At 42.9% G+C, this 24,878-nt stretch overlaps 2 protein-coding genes across 5 annotated transcripts; both read left to right on the top strand.

The window, feature by feature from the left end:
- The first annotated feature begins 1,958 nt into the window (after positions 1 to 1,958).
- On the top strand, positions 1,959 to 4,888 carry EXOSC3 (exosome component 3). Its single transcript, XM_068197307.1, has 4 exons — positions 1,959 to 2,262; positions 2,360 to 2,509; positions 3,066 to 3,217; positions 4,599 to 4,888. Exons 1-4 carry the CDS (start codon positions 1,996 to 1,998, stop codon positions 4,798 to 4,800), a joined length of 771 nt encoding a protein of 256 aa, XP_068053408.1. The 5' UTR covers positions 1,959 to 1,995; the 3' UTR covers positions 4,801 to 4,888.
- A 6,993-nt stretch (positions 4,889 to 11,881) lies between these two features.
- On the top strand, positions 11,882 to 22,140 carry PRXL2A (peroxiredoxin like 2A). Of its 4 annotated transcripts, none has more exons than XM_068197309.1 (6): positions 11,882 to 11,978; positions 17,996 to 18,175; positions 18,545 to 18,636; positions 20,471 to 20,611; positions 21,371 to 21,535; positions 21,662 to 22,140. In XM_068197309.1, the coding sequence occupies exons 2-6, from the start codon at positions 17,998 to 18,000 to the stop codon at positions 21,758 to 21,760; spliced, it is 675 nt and encodes a 224-aa protein (XP_068053410.1). In that variant the 5' UTR covers positions 11,882 to 11,978; positions 17,996 to 17,997; the 3' UTR covers positions 21,761 to 22,140. The 4 variants fall into 4 exon arrangements, with proteins under 4 accessions (XP_068053410.1, XP_068053411.1, XP_068053412.1 ...); XM_068197310.1 differs by lacking the exon at positions 11,882 to 11,978 and adding an exon at positions 12,616 to 12,748; XM_068197311.1 differs by lacking the exon at positions 11,882 to 11,978 and adding an exon at positions 13,191 to 13,275.
- Positions 22,141 to 24,878: the final 2,738 nt, after the last annotated feature.

Genomic DNA, 24,878 nt, shown 5'->3' with positions numbered 1-24,878 from the left:
AAACTTCTATACAGATACTCAAAGAGCAGGCAAGTAACTCTGGGGACAATAAAGGGGTAATTTTAGTTTGAACTGTCAAAGCTGTCTTTAAGACACGAATGCAAGCTGAGAGCCAGAAGCACTCGCTCTACAGTTACGAGAGGCACGGATCTCTGTGTACGTACCCCACCAGCCCCATTTAAGCAAACAGGAGCCTTGCTGTGCTGCCAAGGGGGCCGAACACGTGCCGGGGCAGAGACCCGGGGCACTTAGCACACGAGCGACTACAGCCCCATCCTCCGCGCTCACGGCGGCTCCAGGTGACCTTAATGGGGCCCACCCTCTTAACCCCGAGCCGCCACCCACGCCCTCTTGTCCGGGCTCTATTTAAGCACCGGCTGGGCCTCGCCGTTTCCCCTACGCTCCAGGCGGGGCGGGCCCGCTCCTTATCCCTGCGGTGGGCGTTGGGAATCCTGGGAGGGCCTGGCCTGTTGCCCCGCCTGGTCCACACTCCGCGGCAGGCCCGCGCAGCCGGTAGTGTCACGGGGCTCTGCTGTAGCTGCTCGCCTTCCCTCGGCGAGCAGCCCCGCTCCGGTTCCTCCCTGGCAGCAGCTCCCAGAGCCCCGGGGCGGCAGCCCCAGGCCCGCCCCGCTCCTACGGCCCGGCCCGGCCCGGCCCCGAACGCGCGGGGTTGCTCCGCAACAGCGCCGCCAGCGCAGCGGCCCCAGCGCCGGCCGCAGGAGCGGGTGGAAGGGTGAAGGGCCTGCTCGGAAAGGTCACCGATGGCACAAAACCGGGAGGAAAGGCCTCAGAGGGTTTTGTGGCCCTTGAGAGAGACCTCGACATGCTGGAGGGATGGGCAGAGAAGAAACTGATATTTAGCAATGGCAAATGCAGGGTCCTGCACCTGGGGAGGAATAACCCCGAGCACTGGGAGAAGCTGGGGGTGATCTGCTGGAGAGCAGCTCTGTGGAGAAGGACCTGGAGGATCTGATGGACAGCGAGCTCTTGCAGCAATGTCCTTGTGGCCAAGAAGGCCAGTGGTATCCCGCGGTGCAATAGAAGAGCATTGCTAGCAGGTCAAGGGAGGTGAATCTGCCCCTCTGCTGACGCTCTGCCTGGAGTGCTGTGTCCAGTGCTGGGCTCCCCAGGGACAGAGAGACATGGAGATCCTGGAGCAGGTCCAGCAGGGGGCTATGACGATCATTAAGGGATGTGGGCATCTCTTACAAGGAAAGGCTGAGAGAGCTGAGCCTGTTCAGCCTTGAGAAGAGATGATTGATAGAGGACCTTGTTAATATGGATAAATATCTAAAGGTGAGGTGACAAGCTCTGCTCTATGGTGCCAACCACTAGGACACCAAGGAACAGGCAGAAACTGATGCATAGGAAGTTCCACTTAAACAGGAGGGAGAATTTTAATTTGTGCAGGTGACCACACACTGGAACAGAGAGGTTGTGGACTCTATCTAGAGATGCTGAAAACTGTCTGGATGCCGTTCTGTGCAATGTGCTCTAGGATGACCCTGCTTAAAGCAGGGAGGATGGACCAGATGACCCATCGTGATCCTTTCCAACTATTTTAATGCCATCTCTCTGTGAGCCGTTTCCCTTCAAAACTGATGTGATCTTTTCTGCTCCCTGCCAAACTCATCGGCTAGTGTTCACCTCAAATTTACCAGCTGTTTGTTTTGCTGACAACTTCTAATTGGGTATTCAAAAACCTTGTAACTGCAGCTGGAAGAATTAACTCCGTGTGTTCATTAATTCCGACGCATAAGTGCACTAACATTATCGTGGCCGCTCCCCGGCAGAAATGGAAGGTGGGCCGCTTCCCGGGAGGAAGGCAGCCGGCGGAGGTGCCGTGAGCGGCGAGGGGCCGGCTGCAGCAGCTCGGGGCTCGGCCGGCCGCGGGCAGGCCCGTTCCGGCCGGGGGGTGTCGCTGGCGCCCCGCGAACGCTCGGCGCAGGGCGCAGCCGCCCGCCCCAGCCCGAGGGGCCGTGCGCCGGCGCGGCCATGGCGGCGGAGCGCGGCGCGGCGGCCGAGGCCCTCGTGGGGCAGGTGGTGCTGCCCGGGGATCTGCTGCTGCTCCCCGCGCACTACGACGAGGACGCGGAGGGCGAGCGGCTGCGGCTGAGCGCGGGCACCGCGCCGCAGGGGCGGCTGCTGTGCGGGCCGGGGCTGCGGCGCAGCGGGGCCGGGCTGCTGGTGACCAAGTGCGGGCTGCTGCGGCACCGGCCCGCGGGCGGCGGCGCCTACTGGGTGGACTCGCAGCAGAAGCGGGTAGGGGCGCGGCGGGACCCGGGTGTCCGTGTGTGTGTGTGTGTGTGTGTTAGCCCCGTCTCGCTCCCCTGACCCTCTGTCCCCTCCCCCGCTGCAGTACGTGCCGGTGAAGGGCGACCACGTCATAGGGATCGTGACGGCCAAAGCGGGGGACGTGTTCAGGCTGGACGTGGGCGGCAGCGAGCCCGCGTCCCTGTCCTACCTGGCCTTCGAAGGCGCCACGAAGAGGAACAGGCCAAACGTGCAGGTGGGTGCCCTGGTTAGCTGGCGGTAACGCTTTAGCTGCGTCGTTTGGTGGCGCTTCTGTTGCGTTTCAGTAGCTTTTCTTAGGGGAAATTAGACGAGGTGGGCAGGTCTGGTTGTAATGGTTTCGCCTTGGTTCTCCTCGGAGGGTTTTGCACCATTAGGCCGCGGCCTTTCTGGGGTTTCTTAGGAGAGCTGTAACTAGCGTGGTTTGCTCTCTCTCAGCTGGCTGGGTGCTTCACCCATGTTTTCGTTTGCTCAGGAGCAGATGCAGTTCATAAGTTGCATCCGAAAGGGCGCTCCGATGTTAAGGTTTTAAAACATGTGATGCTGGTAGAAAACGTTAGTTGTGTGGGTTCTTTTAGCAGCGCTGTTGTGAAAGGTTGTGTTGCACATGCATGCCGTAGTTTCTGCACTCGGATGAAATGCCATTACCAGAATGTAAAAGGAACTGTAAGGAAAACAAAGTAGGTCGATGTGATATTTTTTATTGTTGTCCTGCTAAATGATTGTAAGAGACAAAATCCTATACTTTTGTTCTTTGACACTGTTTTGTATAGGTGGGAGATCTTATTTATGGTCAGTTCGTTGTAGCAAACAAAGACATGGAACCAGAGATGGTGTGTATAGACAGCAGTGGAAAATCAAGTGGCATGGGAATAATTGGACAAGATGGCTTCCTCTTTAAAGTTTCCTTAGGTCTAATAAGAAAGTAAGTACTAAAAAATGTAATTAGTCACTCTCATGTGTAAGATTACCACAACTGGTTCTTCTGAGCAGTGTGGGCAGTTGGGTAAATCAGACTGTGTGATTATTGCAGTGCATTGAAACTAGATTTACTGAATAGAGTATGGATTGATCTAGAAGGAAAGTTTATTTTTTCTCTTAAGAGACTTAGAAGCTCTTTTGTACGGTGTTACATCACCTGTTTAAAATGGAAAATAAAAGTAGCGACTTGGGGAAGTCAAACATTCAGGATAGTGTTTCAGGTATGTACATATTACCTTGGAGTTTAAAACTTGGCAATGCTTATTGTCCTTTTTCTGTTTCATGGGGTAGTCGAGGGTGTATGTTTGGCTGACAGCTGATTAAAGGGATCTTTGCACATCACTACACATTATTTTCTGACTTCCAAAGAAAAACAAATAACATTGAAACAGAGATACAGATTTTAAAAATGTATTATTTTAGTTTAGAACTGACACATAAATCTAGGAACTGTTTCATAAGCTTTTAAATGTATTGTGAACTTTGGAGTTGCTTATGCTGATCTAAATACATTATTTTTTTTATGACTGTCAAAGAATACCAGATTACATGGATAAACAATAGTCAAACTTTGTTGCTTTTTGGGTGGACTTTTTTGTTTTTGTCATTCTTTGGATAAGCAATCTGGCACTGCAGAGCAGCTTTTTCATACCTGGCATTGTCTGATTTAGATGTCCTATTAGAAGTCAGCGCAAACTGATACAAAAACTTCTTGCAGCCATTCTGTTTTCCAAATTTTGTCTGTATGCGAGTAAAAAAAATAACAGCATACAAGTAAACTGCTAAATCCTGATATGCTTTTAGTTTTTGTGAATACTTATCCAATCTTGATTTAATCTTAGACATATTACAGTATTTAGTATGCTGTCATCTAATAAAAATAAAGTAGGCTCTTTATTGCTGTTAATACTGTTTCCTGAAATAGAAGTCCTGTTTTGAAAGACACCTCTGGGGTGTCAAATAAATAGCACATCAAAAATGTCATTTGGTCAAACAGTGTACTTTTAGAATTTATTAGCTCACAGAATTGTTGTAAGAGTATCAATTCGCTTTAAACTTGTCAGGGATTGCTTCTGAATCTAATGAGAAAAAAACTAAACTTATAATGGCTTTATTTATTTAGATGCATCCATTTTATATGCCAGGAGCCTTGAAAATCTGATACTGTATTGCTAGTTGGATGTATATGCAACTTTATCATCTTTCAGTGTTTCTTAACTAGTTCCCATAATAGCAGTACTGCTGGAGTTAAAGGTCAATAATAATGTGGTCTCTGTAAGTGTGATCACTCCTTCATCTGACTTTGTTTTTTATCTTGTTCACAGGCTCTTGGCTCCCAAATGTGAAATAATTCAAGAGTTGTCACAATTGTACCCATTTGAGCTGGTGCTGGGAATGAATGGAAGAATATGGGTAAAAGCAAAAACAGTTCAACAGACTTTAATTATAGTAAATATTTTGGAAGCCTGTGAGTATATGACTGCACAACAGAGAAAACAAGCGCTTGCCAAACTGTCAGGGAACTGATAAGAGAAAACCTTGAGGATTTGTGAGGACTGTAGGGTGTTTTGGTTATTTTTTGTATTCAGATTTATATTAAAAGCCTTTTTTTAAATGAAGTACTAGACTTTTGTTGTTCTTCATTTCTCTTTTTTATCCACTCAGCTTGATTTAGTGTTGTTTAAGGAGTTTGTTTTGACTCGCCTTTGTGGTTATGAAGCCCTGTTAATGTTCATGAATTTTCTGACTAATGGAAAGGTGGTCTTTAGAAGCTTTCATTAGCTCTGAATTTTGAAGCATAACTACCTAGGTCTTATTTTAAAAAAATGGTTATTTTGTGAGCTGCATGTAATTGTTTTCACAGTTATTAAAATTTCAAACCATCCATGTTTATTTGGGATAGCAAAAAGTATCCCATGGGTCATTAATTGTGGCTGGGTGCTCTATTTATGAGCATTTGTTTAATGACATGAAGTAATTATTGACTATATTATGAAATTTGGGAATAGAAATGCAGGTAGAGAATACCAGAAAATAATTGCAGGGTGTAGCATAAAGCAGTCACAGGGTGGTTAAGGCAAATGATCAGATAAGACCAAAAATATGTTCACAGGGACATTGTCACTTTCCCTAAGTGATGACCTGCCTAGTATTAAGGACATAGTGGTAAGGATGTCACAATAATCGTCATGTGTTTTTTGATTCAAGACACTGTTTTCTTTAGTAATAGCATAAAGATGCCATAGAGTTTTGCTAATCTTTAACAAAACCAGCATTTCTGAAAAAAGCTATGTTTGGCTTCTTTGTGTAGCAGTCTCTCGATGCAGATAGAGGAGATGCTGTCTTGGGAGGGTAAGCTCTCAGTGAATTCTAGTGCGTGAGTAATTTGCTACTGTTTTGAGAGAGGAAGAGAGCCCTAGATTAATGGGAGGGTAGTTACTGATGCCTTCTTCCTGTGGGAGAAAAGCTTGATTGTAGGTACCTAATGACCTGCTTGCAGCTGTTTCGGCAGTCATTTAGATCTGTGATGTTCTGTGCTTCTTAATAAGCTGAATGGTTTAATAGCAATAGTTAATGGAAATTACTAAAAATGAATTAATTAGGGTGAGCCTAAATACCATCTTAAAGTGGAAACATAATTTTTCCTGTTTATTCTGTATTTCATTAATCTAAAGCTCAACCTGTGGCATTTGATGATAGGGTTGTCTTTGGCATCTCTGCCATTTAGAAATTGCTTCAGTTCAGAGCCAGCTCCTCTGAATCATCTGTAATGTGATTACCTAGGGCTTCCCCTGGTTCAACAGGAACACAACTCTAATGGTTTCCATGTGAGTCAAATGGCTACAATTCAGAATTCTTAGTGAATTTCCCTGGTCTCCTTACTTAGCATCTAGGGCATTGCTCATCTGGCTTGATAGGTCTTTAGTCATCTTTTTTCACCTGTCATCTCCCAGGTGAAGTGACTTTCATTCATGTCCCATAAACCTTTTGGGTCTGTAGTCTATCTCTTACTACACATGAGAAGCTGTAAATTAATCAGGTTTACAATAGCTGTTCTTCTCTAGAGTTTTTTCAATTTCAGCTAACCAGAGCCTCTGCAGGTTGTCTGTTACTGGAACAATAGCTGGCATAGGCAGAAAAGCATTTGCCAAATTATCTCAGGGTGCTAACTTATTTTTTTGTGAATTGTTCTTGGATCATAATAGTAAAACCACAGGAATGGGCAACGACATGGATCATTTCCTGAATAGTTGTGGCTTGAAATGGAATTAGCCTTACCAATGCATTTTACCTAAGCAATCTCCTTTCCCTTCCAAAAGCCTGTGTTCCAAGTTTAACCTGCAAGATACAAATGAGCAATCCCTGTTAAAATGCTGGCTTGGTAGTGCAGCACAGCAAATGGCAACCTTGAAAGGTCTCAACACAATCAGCACACTGTTTCATACCACACATCATGCTGTCCTATTGTCACTCACTTATCACCAAAATATAAATTTAGTTGAATCCAGAACAGGATACAAAATGCATTAAAATAATGCATGCTATTAATTTAGCAAAATTAACCAAAAAGTTCTTGGGTTTTACCCCCTACACAATCATTTTAAGTATGTGCTACACTTAAGTTTGTTTGGCAGTTTATACAGTGGAAAAAAAATTACAGTGGATGTGAACAAAATGGGTGTGGGGAAAAAATGCTTGAAAGAAAGTACACTTAAACACATTACTAACAGAAGACTATATTCACGTTTTGTTTTTTTTAACTTGGGCAAAAAAACCCTTATCAACATTCCTCAAACCAATTACAATTTGACAGGCTTTATCTAACAAAGCAACCATTCAGGCAAAATCTAAACAATATCTTTGCAGACTTCTAGTTCTATGTTGGTGACTAAACCAGTCACGAGGAAGGGTTACGGAGTATAATTTGGTTCTAGGAAGAAAGGCTGATCGTGATTTAGTCATGTATTCTGCTGGAAGTCTTCCACATTCCCATTAAAGGCACATAAACCCATATGTTTTCAGAAATAGGACTTCAGAAGGGATGCTGTGGACTTGAAATATACCTTGCTAAGTAAGTAGAACATCTTTTCTGTAGCATTTCTCGATGCTGTTCACCCTTTAAGTCATTAGTTAGAATTGTTCATTTCAGATACCCTATGATTGTGCATTGGATACTTTGTTGTATTGCATTTCTTTCAAGTTGTGATCAAGTTATGTAAAAGTGGTAGATGTCAATGTGAAAATTGTTTATATACCCATGAGAGACGAGTATAATCTCTCAAAAAGAAAGTTCACCAAGAATTAAACAGAAACCTTGCATTGAAAATATGAAATAGTTTGTGGCCCTTCCTAGGTAGATGTATAAAGAACAAATACTATCACAAAATACAGAAATGCAGTGTTGAAATTCAGTTTGATAGTAACACATTTGTGTTTTGCTCTAGCAGAAGAAAGTTACGCAGACAAATAGCTCAGTGTAATAAGAGGATTAAGAGCTCAACTCTAAGGCTGTGCTTAGAGTGTGGCTGTAGCTCTGCTAGATTAGAAGTTTACTGTGCCTAACTGCTCATAGCAACCTTGCCACCAGGAGTTGGAACTGAGGCTTGCTGACATGTGTATTTGATTCCTAGGCAAGTTTTGTTAAAATGACCCACATTGGCATCAACACTTCTAATACCAGGGTTATTTGGGCTTTATTACATGGATATTCTTTAGCAAAAGAGGTCAAGGAATTTTTCTCCCAGATTTTAAATATTAAGAGCAACTCATCTTCTACTGGAGAAGATCAAATTTGTTTGGGAGAGGCCAATTTTCTGCCTTAGATCTTGGACAAATGCTTCTGAGTAGCAGCTAAATCAACAGGTTGTTTTAAACCTTAAAAATTGATCACCTCCAGTGCTTACATGAAAATTATTTACATCTGATTTTTAGCTACATACAAGCACCTTGGTGAGATACATTATTTGACTGAAAGTTCTTGTCTTCAAGACAATGTAGGGCACTTCAGTTGTATTAATAACACAAGCAGTCTTCTTCTTACCCATGACTTCTGTAGATTGTGAGATGCTTAGCTACTCTTGAAGTCCATAGTAAGAAACGAAACATGCCAGTTTCATCACAATAACTTGAAAGATAAATAGTCTAGAAACATGTTGAGTGCCTGTATTTTAATGGAAACCACACAGTAGTTGCAGGTGATTAACCAGGATCACTGCAAAATGACTGTTTTCCTCTGATGTCCTCATTTTGCAGAAGTGCAGTCACTGCCTTTTCAGTGCTGTCTTTGTGGGTAATTTGAGATGTTCAAGAGCCTGGTTTTGCTTGTAGAGCCTAAGGCTTGATCACTATTCTAGTGAACTATCTGGCTTGAATAGTCATTAAAAATAAATTTTTTTACTGGTCTTTAGTGTCCTACCTAATGTGAGAATACAAAAAAAAAAAATCAGAGTAACTTTATTTGTAGCACTGCAGTAAACAGGAGACAAACTATAGACCACAGATTCTATTTTGCTTGCACTCAGTAATTACACTTACCTGACACAAGGATATTTGAAGACTGAGGGATGGTGGGAGGACTAATGACCTCATCTGCACTTTCCAAATGCCTTGGTTATCTTTTGTCTTGTAAATGGTAGGCTTTTCCATGATTCAGTGTTTATTTGGCTATTGCAAAAGAGATTTGTTGTAAGAATCTGTGTACCCACTGAAAAGACTTACTAATTCTTTCTTCCTGTTCCTGTCCAGATGGAGGGTATTGCACCAATCTCTTCTTGGTGTCCCACTGTGAACTGCTTATGTGAACGAACTAATTTCAAAAGACCTGTATTTCCTTTGGTTTCTTCTGTGACTACTGCTCCCTGATCTTAGCTAAGAGAAATCTGAGATTCTATGTCTAGGCTGACTGGTGTGTTTATTTCCTGAGAATCAGGATGTTGTTGAGAACACCCCTACACAGGTACATGTCACTGGACAGCCTCCAAACAAGAGACAGCTTCTGCCTGGCCAAGTGGACAGCTACATCAGTCTGAATCTGGGTGGCTTTGCCTTTAGTAGCACATAGGTGAAAAGTTCAGGCTGTATTTTTTTTTTTAATATCTACATCTAATCTTACTGGCTTGGTATTGAAAGTCTGGAAGTCCTTTTACAGACCTACAGCCTAGATCCCACCACTGTCTTTCCTTGTTGCTTTAGAGATCTCCTGTTTCCTCATAGAAAAGACAGTTTCTCTAAGCCATTTGTCTAACGATGCCCTTGGTCTAAGGCTGATCTACAGAAGCATGATCCAACAAGAAAAAGAAAAAACTTCTGAAATAACGCACAGCTTTGTCATTCTGTACATGAATTGAAAGTTTCGTAATACTAGATCATGTTTTAGCATAGCTACTGATACACTGCATTCTGACTTACAGGCATGCCAGGGAAATTTAATTAACTGATGTACAAGCAGTTTACAGACTGATTCTCCTCATTCACTGCTATAAAACTGAATTATGAAGGCAGGAAGTGAAAGGCTGAATGTGTCTTTGAAGAACACTCTTCAAAACCTGGGAACTTGAAGATTAAGTATTGGTGTCTCTTGCTTTGTGAAGTGTGTGTTTGTGTTAGAAGGTCTCTTTAAGAGGAAAATTATATGAATAACATGTGAATAGGTGTATGGAAAAACTTAACTAGAGTAGATCAGTCTTAATATGATTTTATCAAGAGGAAAAACCAGAAAACCAAAGAAGTCCAATTCCCATTTTCCTGCCAAAATTTCACTACTTTTCTGAAACAATGAAGGCAAAAATATTCTAATAAAAACAAAGTCATTTTTGCTGCAACTCCACTTAATGCAATACAGTAGCTTTTCAAGGAAAGCAAGTTTTTCTGGAGGTGTGGGTAGGGAAGGTTAGATTCCGGTAGATTTTCATGACACCATGTTCTTTGGATTCTGTGTCTATTAGATGTGCGCATGCATTCAAAGGATTTTGCTGCTTTGTAAAGTAGGAGACTATTCCTGGATGGAATCCAGACGTGTGGGCTCAGATTTTGCTGCATTTTTTGCAAAATGTTTAGAAGAGGGACAAATGAAATCAGAGTCGCTTCTGAGGTGAACTGCCTGTTACTCTCACCTGGTGCTTTGTCATGGACTCCTGCCCAGAGCAAAGAACAGATAGATATTTTTATTTTGTGATAGGTGGCATTTTTTCCTCCTCAGCAATATTGGCTACCTTAGAATTGTGAAAGACCAGCTGCCAGACTGTTAGAGGTGTAATGTGCAGAAGTATCATTAAGAAAAAAGTTCTTTTTGTGTACTTACTATGGAAACAATGGTAAGTACAATGGAGCTGCCATTCCACCATTGCCCAATGTTGTCAGCTTGGTCCACAACCACAGTAAAATTCAGAAGAAAGGAATCTTGATAGCCTGCAGAAATTAGGGTTTTAATTATACAATGATGGCTGACAAAATTTGCCAATAATTGTTTTTGCTTATAGTATTTTCCTAAAGATTGCTGTGTCAGCATGGCAGATACATATATTCTAATGCTGATTGAATTTTTAAATAATGACAGTCACTTCAGCATATTATGTTTGGTGTTGACAGAGAGCCAACCCACACTGATTAAGGAGAAAAAGCAGAGATATTGTTTCATGTATTTCCCAGGAAAACACAGACACAAATTCTTAATCCTTCCAAATTCCCCATCTCTTTCAGGCAGTCTGGCAATACTGTTTCTGCCACGAGGTCTGCTTAGGTTATTTTTTTACTGCTGCTAAGACTTTAGTGCTTTTTATAATCCATTCGATTTCTAAAATGATGTGTGCAGATAAAAGCATAACTACCACAATTTTGGGCAAAAAGACTCAAAATCTTTTCCTTGCAGCTGCCCGAGCCCATGCCATTCTGACATGTGCAATGCAACATGGTGCAATAGGCTCTGTCTTGCAGAACTTGCTGTTCCATGTGGCTTTCTGGCAGCACATGGCTGCTGCTGTGCTCTGCTGTAAGAGCAGAGTGATAAGAAAAGGCCATTTTGTCTAGTTAAGTTTGGAACGTGGTGAAAAACAGTGGAACGGTGGTTGGTGGAATGTAGACATGCCAGTACCATCAAAAGGGTTACGTTCATTCTCCTGAGCTACTGTTGTGTTACAGACCAGACTGTTCTGTCATTGCTACTACCTTTTTTTTTGTTGTTGTTTTTTGGGATTTTAGCTGCGAAGACAAGTCCTCTGAGTTTGCGGTTGGAGTGCTGCCCAGTGACCACAAGCATCTGAAGAGCGTGTTTGTTAAACGATGTTGTGACATGCTATTGGCTGGCTTATCTGAGCAAGTATATTCTTGAATGCAATATATATGCAAACATTTTAAGTGCCCCATTAATCAGATTAGTTGAATGATAAGCTCACTACATTCTTGGACTCGGGTCGTTATGGGTTGGGTGCTTTTTTTGCCTTGCATATTTAAGCACTGTATCCCATAATGTATTTAGTTTCTTTCTTTGCTTAGCCAGAAGCTGCAGTGGCCCCCGAGAGGGGACAATGGGTTCCGAGAGGGAACAGAAGGCTTTCATCCGTTGCAGCCGCTAACGGCGGGGCTAATCCCGCTGGCCGCACCGGCGCAGAGCCGCCGGGCCGAAGGGCACCGAGCGCGGCCGGCAGCGGTGCGTGCGCGGAGGGCGCGGGGGGCGGTGCCGGCGGCCGCGGGCCGGGAGCGGCGGCGCTGTGAGTGCGGGGCCGCGGTGCGGGGTGTTCGCGGGGCACCGGGGCGAGTGTGCGTGCGGGTGAGCGCGGGGCACCGGGGCGAGTGTGCGTGGGGGTGAGCGCGGGGCACCGGGGCGAGTGTGCGTGGGGGTGAGCGCGGGGCACCGGGGCGAGTGTGCGTGCGGGTGAGCGCGGGGCACCGGGGCGAGTGTGCGTGCGGGTGAGCGCGGGGCACCGGGGCGAGTGTGGGTGAGCGCGGGGCACCGGGGCGAGTGTGCGTGCGAGGCCGCGTGTGCGTGCGGCGCGTCGGGGATGGGCGGGCCATTGGCGCTGTGAGTGCGGGGCCGCAGAGTGGCGGCTGGGAGGGCCACGGGTCCGCGTTGTGCCGCCCGGGGCCGGGCTGTCCCCCCCGTGGCTGTCCCCCCACGGGGGTCTCTCTCCTCCCCGCTGGCCCCGGGTCGCAGCCGCAGCGCGCCGGCGGGGGTGAGGCGGCGGCGCCCGCCGGCTGCTGAGCACCATGGGGCGGCCGGGGACCCCGCAGCTGTCGCCAGCCCGAGCTGTCGAGGTTTGGAATCCTGCTTATGCCTGCCCTCGTGGTTTGACGTTTTGAGAGATCCCTGCTTGCTAGGCAATCTTATCCCGTGCGTGAGTAGGCTCAGCAGGATCCGTGAAGGACGAAGAGACTCCGTGCTTCGTTTCTCGTTCCACTCCTGATGCGCTGGTTGGGTCCTGGCTGCAGTCGCTCAGCTCAGGAAATCCACCTTTGAGCTGCTCGAAGGACCAGCCTGGAGGTCTCCCAGCCTTGTCTGTTATAACCGTAGGGGCACTGTTCCCATCAGACCTGGTTCACAGCAGACGATGGAAGGGGAAACAAGGTTGTGTGGAAATTATCCTGCACTGGGTGGGTATGTGGCGGTGTTACAGCCTCGTTCATGCATAGAGCCCCTCTGCCTTATGGTGTGGAGTTGAAACGTGTCCATTTTCTGGCGTCTTTGCTTTTAGTAACAATTTTGCTGTTATGAATTGTATAGTGTGAGAAATGCCGAAGTTAAAATATAGAACGTTAAAATCTAAGCAAGGCCTAAGAACCCAAAAAGGTGGGGAAATCTTTATTTAAGCTTGAATCTGCTGGGCATAGAATTCTTGGATCTGCTGTGTGGGAACAGGAGGGATCACTTGCTGCCTAGCACCTGCTGTGCTTTCAGTAAATGCTGACTTGTATTATTAGTGGGTCTGTTGGTATTTCCATTCCTCCACCACCTCTTCAGACTGACACAGAGTGCAGCTTTCCTGCTCTGGATCACCAGCAGACCAAGCTGTGAGTTCATCCTGTATTATCTTCAGATAGGTACATTTTGCAGTTCTGTGCTCTATGAAATATCTCACATCTCCATGGTATCCATTCACTGACTCATCAGAGATCTGAATTTTTCCATACATAGTGTCTAGCTGCCTGTTCCCTCTCAATACACCAAGAGACCTGGAAGATTTCCAAAGTGGTTTGCCAGAGGTCTTTGCTCTCCCTTCCTCTAAAGAAAAGGCTTGTTGAGCTGTTGGATTTCTTTAAAACAGTCTTTTAAAAAAGTCTTTAAATGGGGGTAAAACTAACTTCCTTTCAAAGGAAGGAGTATGGTTTGTTTGCTTGACACAGCAACTTTTTCTACAGCTACAGCCATAGAATTCAGTAGCAAACCATAGACGAGTTGGGAAGAAACCTAAAAAGATGATTGTTATTCTCGACACAATGAGTGGTTTGATAGGTCGTTACAATGCTAAAAAGAAAGGAAAATAATCCCTTGTGTTGTGGAGATTACATTTATGCCAGAAGAAATGCTAGGAGGCTTCTCTGTGCATTGATTTTGGGGTTTACAGGCCAATTTAAGTTGGAAGAGTACTCCTAGGTTTCTCCAGTCAGAACCCTGCTTCAAGCAGGGCTAAGTTTGAAGGTCTGTCAGGATGCTGTATTTTGCAATCCTTAATGGTATTTAAACGCTCATGAAATCTTGATGAGCATGTTACCAGGTTATTGTGAATTGTAAATTTTCTTTATAGGAGGTAGCTTACAAAGGTATTTGTAATCATGACTCATTTTGGGGGGGGGGTGGAGGTGGGAAATGTCTCATAAAAAAATCTGCTCAACTTGTTTGGGATACGCAAGTTCTGACAAAGCTCTGAAACATTTTTAGGCTTGATAGAGAACGTCTTGGGGAAGCTGGAGTGGGAGAGGAAGGAAGAACGAGCAATGGTCAAAACCAATTTAGGCTAGAGAGTATTTGCTAGTGCAGTCCAACTTGCAAGACAGTTTTCTTTTTAGGAAAAGTATGTGAGGAAATCTGTTTGCTACTCTGAGTCTTACTGGCATCTTGAAAACAGAGGGACACAGCTGCAATGGGTCCTGTTTACACTGTTAAAATAAATGTTTAAGGATAGCTGTCCTCTGAATGACAATTTTTTCTTTGGTTGTGGGTGGGAGGGAAATGAGACATCTAGAAAACAACGTTTTAACTGGTCTTGACAAAAGTGAAGACCATCCACTGGCACTTAAAACAGGATTAAGGTTAAGCTTGTCTAAATTCTGGTTAACTGAGTACTGACAGGCCATAAAATAACCCACTGTTATTTTGTAGATCTCTTGTGGTCACCACAAAAACATAAAACATCTTTTTGTGTCTTCGTTTTTCCTTTGGCCTGTACTGTTTAAAGAGGAGTGTTCATTCTTTTCTGGAAGTTTTAACAGAGGTTAAGAGAGGTTGAAGATCTGACAGTCCCAGAGAAAATGATGCTTTTTAGCAAAGGGATGCTGCCTTTAAAACAGGTAATTGACTATAGAAACACTGGGTTAATTCTCTATAGAGGTACAGCCTCTATACTAAAATTTTTTTTTCCTAATATTGTGCATTATGATGACTTTTTAATTTTTTCCAGGGTTGTTTGTATTGTTTTGGTATACGGCATGCATGTGTGAAGGGGTTAGATGTAGAATAGGCACAAGGAAAACGTTACTTGTAAGAATGCCCAGTTCTACAGAAGAGCATGGCTTAGCATGCAGATCTAAACGTTTTGTGCTGTGTTCCCAGCTTCAGAAAGGCTTTCTGTAATTCCTCTTCCCTGTACTACCCGCCCCATAAAAAGGGTTCAGTTAAAAGACAAACCAGAAGGTTGAACGATTAAGATACCTTTAAACGAGTGTCGCCCTGGGCTGGACAGCCGTGCTGGCTCTCGTCACCGAGGGCTGGCCGGGCAGGGTTGGCAGAGCGCGGTCGTGGCGAGGCGGCGGCGGCGGCTGCGGCTCCTCCCCAGCCCCGCCCCGGCCGCCTGCAGCAGTCGGGCTCCGCTGCCGCCTGCGGGGCGCTGCTGGTGCCCGGAGCTCAGCAGCCTGCATGGGTTCTGGTGAGTGCCGCACCCCTGTAGAGGCTTGCGGGATGCTCTCCTGTTTCCTCTCATGGATTATGGCTTATGGGATGCTTTCTTGTGTCTTCTTGTTGCTGCTCGGTGTTTGAAAACGTGATCGCAAGGCAGTTGTGTTTGTATTTTAATGTGGGGGGGAGAGTTGTGAAGTCCTTTTGAGCTTCAGATTTCCTTAATAAAGAGCAGCTAGCCAGAAATGGAGCTGCTAGTTGCAAATGCTCTGCTGTTTTCCAGTCAGTCTCGGCACATGGGGTTCAATGACATGATGCGTCAGGGCTCAGCCTATCTCGTTAGAAAATGTTTTAATAATCTGCCTGCTGCTTCCCATGCATATTTTTTAAAGTGGCTCATAATGGTGTTTGCTTAGCAGGGGAGGAATTTAGGTATCATCCTGCAGAGCTGCATTTTCCTTTTTCCTATTTATATAAATAGCAAAAAATTCCCATATTTGAATAAGGTTGGGTTTTTTGTCACTGTGTGGAGAGTGACAAAGAGTCCAACTACACTTATGATCTCCTGGATCAATAACTACTGACTGGAAGCTGACGTTTAGAGATGTTCTTTATGCTAATAACAATGAAAAGCTATGTGAGAACTACTCATTAATCACTTGCCACAAATTTTGTAACATTTTTGTACAAATGATGTGCACAAGGGTTTAATAGTTGGGTTCCCCTCCACTGCCTGTAACTATAAATGTAAAAAAAACCCACTTCTTGACCTGATGAGATTGAAATCCAAATAATTGGGTAATCAAACTCTGGGAGGGAGCGGGGCTTTAGGCAATTGCGTATGCTACAGAGATTTTAAGTCTTAACACAAGGATGTTGCTGCACTAAATACATTTGGTGTTACATTTGCATCATTCCAAAGGCTGGGGTCCGGATGGTCTCTGATAGGTGTCAGGGGCAGATATAAAAAATGTCATTAAAACATGACTTCATGTTTGAAAGAAGTATGTAAAGAAAGAAGATACAGTCAAGGAAGTTTTGCCTTGGTTAGAAATAAGTGGTGAAATAGGGTAGGATCTGTTCTCTTATCTGCACGATGTTTGTGTAAACTGGCCTTGTTTCTCGCTCAGGATCATGGGTTACTTACGTTTTTAGATACCATGATACTGCCTCCCTTGAAACCAAGTATGTTGTTAAAAGAACAATGTGATTTTTTAAATTTTTTGTTTCCCAATGTTGCATTTGTTTATCAGTACTATTCTGGAGCTGGGTTTAATGATAGAAAGGGGTTTTCTCACAGAAAATTCTGGGCACAAAATTGAGGAACTACTCATTGTTTCTGAATTCTGGCAACAGCTAGCTATGGGGATAAAGATGATGTGTATGTCTGGTTTATTAGCAGTCACAGTTCAAAAGACTAATATTTCCTTACATTTATTGAGGTGGGAACCTCACCCATACAAAAGTATATACCGACAGCAGTATTTACCGAAATAGTCTATCAGGAAATACGTGTTTTGTGAAAAAAAAAAAAAAAAATTGATTCTCCATAATGTGTAATGCTGCAGTTGTGTTAGTGCAAATACACAGCCCCTGCAATGTAAGTGTACAGTGACTTCTTGTGCTGCCAAAACTCCAGTGACTCCTGTACCAGTTATTTCCCAGAGCTGGATCTTGAACTTTGTCCATGAGGCAGGGCTGTTGTGATTTCCAGCATCCTCATTAACTGGTACTGCCTCACTGGAAGCCTTTTCCAGGCTTGTGAAACACTTGCAAGGGTCAGGATTGGGCTGTGGGGGCTTGTGGAAGGTGGTTAAACAAAATTACCTCCTGACTTGAGCCACCAGTAACCACGAGCAGGGTTTGTACTTTAACGCTGGAGTATTTGTAAGTGATGGTTCCCATTGCAATGCACAGTTCCAAGGGGTGTGTGTGAGTGCAGGCTGCTTGTTCCTGCTGTCCTTTCTGCTTTAGCAAGAGTGGCAGCGAGTGAGCATAGAGGAAGAAGGTGCTGACCCAGGCATATTTGCAATGTCAGATCACTGGGTAATAAAATGGTTGCAAGTCTACATTTTTCTGTCTTGCAGGCATGAGCTCTAAGTTTAGCTTTGTGCCTGCATTTCCTTTTCTCAGTGGGGAACTGTAGGGAATGTGAAAGGTTACCAGTTATGATGAACCAGATACAGCAGGTTTAGATTTTTTTTTCCCAAATCTTCTATAGTATATTTGTCAAGTTCACTGTTTTATATAGATTAGTGTGTGTAAAACATTTAATTTACAAATGCTTCTCTTTTTTTTTGAAGAAACTGCTGTCTTACTGTAATAATTTAAGTTACTGACCAATGCACAGGTCATATTGTTAGAGGCTCTTTATTAAACACATAAATTTTCATCGTCTTTCTTCTCATTGCATCTGAGCACTTAATTATTGATGTTTTTGTCTAGTGGCAGGGAAGGATAAGAACACCTTGTCAATATCTAGTTTTGATGTGGGTCAGGCACAGAACTGGAATGTAATTGCTATCTTTTAAAACCCCTTTCAGTACATTAATAAATATACAGATCATCTCCATTAAACCAAAAATACCTGCATGAGCTTTTAGTTGTTTAAATCCAATTCCTCGTCCTCTTGCATCATTGACGTTCAGTGTCAGAGCTGTTCTTTCTTTCTCTTTCCAGAAATGTCCTTCCTGCCTGACCTGGGGGCCTTCACCATGGGCATGTGGTCTGTTGGCCTGGGAGCCATTGGTGCAGCTGTGACAGGGATTGTCCTTGCTAACACTGACTTATTTTTGTCCAAGCCAGAAAAGGCTACGTTGGAGTTTTTAGAGGAGATAGAGCTAAAAACTTTGGGATCAGGTAAGATTCTGGCTATTTCAGACCACATTCTTCAGGAACTGGACTTCTATAAGAACCTTTCAAAGGCCAGGGTTGGAAGCACCTTTCTTAGTCTTTCCTAGTTATGACATGTAGTTGAGTATCCTTGATATCCAATACTTGTGGTGAAGGAAAAACAACCAAAACTTATTTATTTCTGGACAAAACAAGACACACTTCTAAAAATCAATAATGCAGTAATCTCCTCTTATACATACGATTTTTTTTTCTGTTAGAACTCTATTTGAATGTGGAATTCTCTGCAGTGCTTTGTGTTGGTCCATGAAGTATGAATCGTTATAACAAGACTGGCTGATATTATTGTTGGTGTTGTTTCTCCTGTACAAACAGAACAAAGGACATTCAAAGCAGGTGAACTGTGGAAAGAGAATGGTGCAGTGATCATGGCTGTACGAAGACCTGGATGATTTTTGTGCAGAGAGGTACTTGCTGGGCTTGGGGATTAATTAAATAGAGTTGAGATCTGCTTGCATAAATAGTCTGTAAATAAAGGGAGGGGATGAATAGCACAGCCATCAAATACATCTAAAGTATCTGAAAGGTTTTGTTTCATGGTTCAAACTGGTCACCAGCTACCAGCATATTTAGTTTCTTTTGCAGCTGGTTTGTATGGTCCAGGTCCTGAGCTTTTTCCTTCTGAAGGTGATGGTTACATGATTTTTACATCTGCCAGGGACCTAGCCCATGGTAATTAGAAAGGGAGATGGCGCAAGATTCAGTTGGTAATGAGTATTATGAGCTATTTTTATATATATAGTCCAAAATAAGTCTCTGTGAGCCAGGTAGTGTCTGGTCAAATACAGCCCAAGACTGGATTGGCAGAAAGCCATCAGGTAAAGCTCATCTGCAAAAAGAGGTGTGCATGGAGGGAGTACCTCTTGGTTCTGGGTGCTAAATGTGAGGCACAAGGTACAGACTCTGAAGATAAGGAGTTCTTGTTCCCTAACAAGCTGGGTTGGAAAACAAATTTTGATCCTTAAATTGACATTAGACTCCTTGGGTGGAGCTCCTTGGAAGCAGGCACCTAAAACACGCTTTGAATGTACCGAGTGCCTGGGAACAGCCATAGCTTGCACCTTGGACGTTATGTTTCTCATAGCTATAGGGAAAAATAGTTATTATCTTGTTACTCACTGCTCTATAACATGGAGTAATTAACATTGTAACCTCTTCCTTAAGGCATCTGCTCCCATCAGTAGCAACTACTTAAATACATGTAGAATTCTTGGAAGGTTCCAGTGCTCTGCTCTCTGAACAGGTGTAGCATAGGTGGAAGGAGAATGCACTTAGGTGTCTGACTCCCTAACTTTCACACACAGTCAGTCAGGAATCCCAGAGTGATTTTTTATTATTAGCAGTAGTATTACTGAAAGTTTCAAATTTGCCTGTCTGTTCATCCCTATCTGTTTGCTCCTTGGTACTCAGTAAATTCTAGATGTCCTGCTAGCCTTTCAGTTAAGGTATTTCAGTTAGGTGACTGAGAGTGATCATGTAAATTGTGTCCATGTTTTTAAAGTGTGGAGTTGATTTTTTATGTGGGAATTCTGTCCAGTAAAAATATTTTCAGTGCACACTCTGATCTGTTCAAAACCTCAGGGATCTTTGTATAAACTGTGAGAATTGGGATTCCTTTAGGAGAACAAAAAACCCAGCAGATGAGGGTGACACCTTACACTCTTACACACCAAAAAAAGCAGTTTTGCTTCTGAAAGTATACTGAATACTGAAATTATACTGGATGCTGAAAGCCTATGAAGAAATTCCCTGATTTTTTTACTGGGGGAATTAGGAAGGAGATTGTATCTTCATTGCTTACTGTAAACTTGTATAGCCTGCTTCTGCACAGAACAAAATACTTTGCAGAAGGACTGAAAATGATAGATGTCAACTTGGAAAAAAGGATTGAAAATTCTGAAAAAGTTAAGTGATGTGCAGGCATTGTATTTCTACCATTCTCAAATACTTCAGAAGATAGTTGAAGCTCTATTACAGGCAAGGTATCTCTACAGCTTTAAATTAAATATATGTTTTATCCAGCTCAGAAGAATCTGTTTCCTCCATGTTTAACAAAGAAAATTATAGTAAATCTTATGAAGAGCTGCCTAGGAGTGCAATGAGCTTAAATGTTACAGGTCTGTTTCTGGCTTGTGCCTCAAGCTAGAAGTTGTGTGTTTCTGATGGTCTTGAAATTCAAAGTGAAGCTGTGCAACCTCCATTTATCGACTGAAATGTTTGGGGTTTTGTTCCTTTGCTTAGGAGGCTTCCGAGCTCTCCTCTCTGAAACCCCAGCTGTCCAAGCTGGGTGTCCCTCTCTATGCTGTTGTGAAAGAGAAGATAGGGACTGAAGTGGAGGATTTTCAGCATTACTTCAAAGGAGAAATCTTTCTGGATGAAAAGGTATACTGAAGCTGGTGTTCTCCTTTTGTTTAAAAACAAATCTATGAATGCCCTCTTTGAGGAGCTTGTATAAATAAGTGGAATGTAGTCTGACTGAAAAAGGATTTAGTAGCACTGTAGTTTAAGAAGTTAATTGGCTTTGTTTTTCTATATTTACACATCCTGCTGAGCTTACAAACTGCGGTGTAGCAGTACACTGATACCCTGCTGTTGCAGGATTATTCCTCCCCTTTAGCAGGTAAACAATATGGCCTGTTAATATTTATTCCTTTCTTCACTGGCTGTGTGACTCGCTGATGTTTATGGTGTGTGAATCAAGGTTTGAAGGTGACACATATAATTAATTCATGATGCACAGGCCAGATTGCAGTGATATGGCTTGTTCCATTACACCGGCACGTGCTGGATTGCCAGTCTCATGTCCTACATAACCACTGCCCTGCTTTCTCCCTAAACCAGGATACACATTTAAAAATCATTTGGGTTCTGAAGAAAAAAGAATATGTAATACTCAAAATCTACTAGATGATCCTTTTATTTTCTCTCTCCACCCGGCCTGTGTGAAAGAATCAGACTGAATTAAAAAAAACCCCACCAACCAACCAATGCAAAAAATACATTTATCACAAAGCACTGCTGTTGTCAGCAATAGGGATGTAAGTGTACATGGGGCTAAATACTTGTGGATGAGCTTAAAATCCACATGAATGAAAAGTCCTGTTCCCTTTGTTTGCTGACATATTTTCTGTTCCCCTGCAGAAAGGCTTTTATGGTCCACGCAGACGAAAAATGATGTTGTCAGGCTTCTTCCGCTTGGGAGTTTGGCAAAATTTCTTCCGTGCTTGGAGAAGTGGATATAGTGGAAATCTGGAAGGAGAAGGATTCACCCTGGGAGGTGTATATGTGATTGGGGCAGGAAGACAGGTACTGCAGGCCATCTAGGAGGCTTTTTTCTCTCATTCAGAAGTTTGTTTCCTGGAATTGTTCGATTGGGCCATGGATCTTTTGCTGGGAGACGTGTCTGAATTTCTCTCTTGTGTCTTTGACTAGGGTGTTTTACTGGAACATCGTGAGAAAGAATTTGGAGACAAAGTCAGCCTTCCATCTGTCCTTGAAGCTGCTGAGAAGATAAAACCACAAGCTTCATAAGTGGAAAACAGTTGCACGTTTCTGATTAGAGCTTGAAATGTAGAATGTATCCATGTCCTGAATGTGCAGTGTAATTGCTTAACTATTTAGTGATCAAAGCACAAGAAAGGTTCTCTATTCAAACACAGAAAATGATGAAAATCCTCTTGGGTTGTTTTTGGTTCCTTTGTAGCCTTCCAGGTGGACAGGATTTCGACTGGTCCTTTGTATCTGACTGTATTAATGAAAGGCTGGGTCTAAAATCTGACCTAGCCTAGATGTTTTCAGTCAGAAACAGTCGGTTGAAAACCTGTCTACCTAGGGAAACAAAACTCTTCTAAGGCTGTAGTAATGGAGTACCAGCTGAGGGGAAAAGATAATAAAGGTTTATGTAAATGGAATGCCTTTGGTTTTTGCTTTTTCATTAGCATGTAAATACATCTGTGTTTCTAGAAGACTACATCCTATCAGTCTAACACTTGAGATTTTGCATTCAAGACATGCCATTATGTCTGCACAGTGAATTTCTTGTTAGTTCACTACTGGTTCTAGATCTCCTAAGTCCACGTGATTCCCTGCAAGGAAAATAATTGTGGCTCAAGGGCAGCTTCCTTTTTGTATTTAAGATTCTTTAAAAAAATTTTGCATCCTTATGGATAAAATTCTGACCTTTTTTCCTTAGTATTTGTGTCCAGGTAAAATTGATTTTTGAAAGATATATTTATATGCTCTTCAGAGTCTGTTCTTCACAGTTCCCAGAAACAGCACTAGCAGTGAGAATTTTGAGTGATTCATATGTTTCATTTGGAAACTAAATAGAAATTGGACTCATTTATGCTACTATCAGCTGAAATTTGTTTGACTGTTTTGAGGGATGAAGAACCGAAAAGGAGTACAGCAGCAAATTGACTCTGTGGTATGGACTTTCTCTATAAAGGCTTTCCCAGAGCCATGGACAGGTGCAGAGAGCCATGAAATAAAGAATTTTGCCTAAGGGCGTCTTTTCCTGGGTTTTGCCACTGAAAGGCATTACTGGTAGCGTGTGCTGACACAAGCTCCTAAAAAGTTGAAAGCATTGTGTAAGTGTTGCAGTCGTTTGCAGTCAACGTATGGATACTTGGGGGTGCAAGTGGTAGGGAACACAAGAGATGCTAAAAGCAATGGGTGTGAGCTACCGTTTCCTATGGTTGCAAGAGGGTATGATTAACAAAGATCTTAGAGCAGCATATTGTGGCTTCTGTAGAGTTCTGAGTTTTCTTTCTCATGGGAAATAGAAAGCTTTGCCATTTGCAGAGAATTGATCTTGCACAAAGACCAGCAAAGGAGATACTGATCTTAGACCTGCATTTCAGGCCTTGTCCCAAGGGCTGTTTGTGCATTTCACATAAACATGAAATGTGAAAGGCATAAACAGTCCTTGGAGAATGGCATGGAAGCCAGATAAATTCCTAGAAATTGAAGATAAAGTGAAGTGCCTGTAGAACCTGCTGAATCTGGAAAGTATCTCCTTACAATTTTGTGTACAGGCACCTGAATCCCACCCACTCTGTCAGAGCTGGCTGCTCAGCCAGACTGCAGGGAGCCTTAGATGATGACAAGGATGCCGTGGGGCTGCAGCCCTGCTCTCAGCCTACCCAAAGGGAGCGGCAACAGAAGCAGAAAGCTATGCTGTCCAGCATTTGAAATGTTCATTGGAAGTGTAATGGCTGTCAAACGTGTAAATCACTAACACTACAACATGCTGAAGTGTTCCCGTAGTGTAAAAACATTTTTAGAAAGAGCCATGAAGTCTTTTTAAGTTTATTAAAGTACTCATGGAAACTGAAAGTTCTCTGCTTTGGCAGATTCCTCAGAGGGATGAATACAGAAACCACATCAGACTGAGGTCTTTTCCTGCTTTAAACAGCATTATTTCCAATAAACAGTTAGTGCACTTCTTGATTTGAAAGTTATATAAGCTTACATGCATTTTAAACTTTTCGAACTGTGTCTTTCAAAAATCAAGTAAAAATCTGGAGCCCTAGAAGGTCAAAATGACATTTGAAATTGTTCTGAAAAATTGTTATCGATAATTCTGATTATTTTTTTCAAGCCAGCCTTGGGATTACTTGGAGTTGACTCATCTTCTGAACCCCATATTGACAAAATAAAAAGGAGCCTTCTAGGCTCCTTCTGGAGCCCTAGAAGGTCAAAATGACATTTGAAATTGTTCTGAAAAATTGTTATCGATAATTCTGATTATTTTTTTCAAGCCAGTCTTGGGATTACTTGGAGTTGACTCATCTTCTGAACACCATATTGACAAAATAAAAATGGGAAGGATAGAAAATAGGTGGTACATAGGAGACAGGAACGGATAATTACCATTGGAAATGGGCTAACCCAAATAACTAAAATTAGAGCAAAATAGTAAAGGAGGAACAAATTAAATCTAAGTGAATTTCCAATACTGCAGACTGAATTTAGAATGTCCACTGAAAAAAAAATTACAGTTGTTAATTTTGTTGTGCTAACAGCTACCTCTGCTGGCCCAGTCCCTTGTATGCATTTAATGTTTTGATTTTTTTCTTTTAACATGGCATGTACCCAAAATCTAAATCACTTCTCAGCACATCAAATATCACATCATACTTTAACACTCAACTAGTTACTGGAAACTAATAATTAAAAGTTTGTTATTCTGAGATGTGCATTTTGCACCCATGCAGTATGATATTCTATTTATCCTCATCTTTAAGGCTGAAGATGGATCAGGTCATTAGGAAAGTGCACAAAGTGCAAGGGTAGGGCTTGAGAAGCACAGCTCTGCTGTAGTAATTTCTCTTCCATCAACTTTCCCGTGTTTGTCAGCCCATTTATCTTTTCTTCAGCAGGTAACTGGGGTTAATGAAAATATTTCAAGAATGAAAATGCTGTGAAGTCATTGATGTAGGTGTAATACAGGAAAGTGCTTTTTATTTGAACTTTAGGGATCCTCAATTGCAGTTCCTATTTGCAGTGTCCTTTTAGGGCCATTAGGAAGATTGTCTGCCCCAGAGGGTGTTTTTGGTTCTGCATCTTTGTTTCCCACTGCGTTTTATCTGTTCCCCCGCAGTCAAATTGCCTGCCCTTGGTGCCGTTCGCGAATTTCCACAACAGA

The sequence above is a fragment of the Anomalospiza imberbis genome, chromosome 8 (genome assembly GCF_031753505.1).
Source record: "Anomalospiza imberbis isolate Cuckoo-Finch-1a 21T00152 chromosome 8, ASM3175350v1, whole genome shotgun sequence".
Lineage (NCBI taxonomy): Eukaryota > Metazoa > Chordata > Aves > Passeriformes > Viduidae > Anomalospiza > Anomalospiza imberbis.
The sequence above is the reverse complement of the archived record's forward strand: the minus strand, read 5'-3'. Positions and strand labels throughout refer to the sequence as shown.

Excerpts from the sequence above, each read along its gene's own strand:
- EXOSC3 (XM_068197307.1), top strand. The coding sequence starts at position 1,996 with ATGGCGGCGGAGCGCGGCGCGGCGGCCGAGGCCCTCGTGGGGCAGGTG. Across the intron at positions 2,263-2,359 it reads TGGACTCGCAGCAGAAGCGG|TACGTGCCGGTGAAGGGCGA; the intron begins GTAGGGGCGCGG and ends CCCCCGCTGCAG. Across the intron at positions 3,218-4,598 it reads TCCTTAGGTCTAATAAGAAA|GCTCTTGGCTCCCAAATGTG; the intron begins GTAAGTACTAAA and ends TCTTGTTCACAG.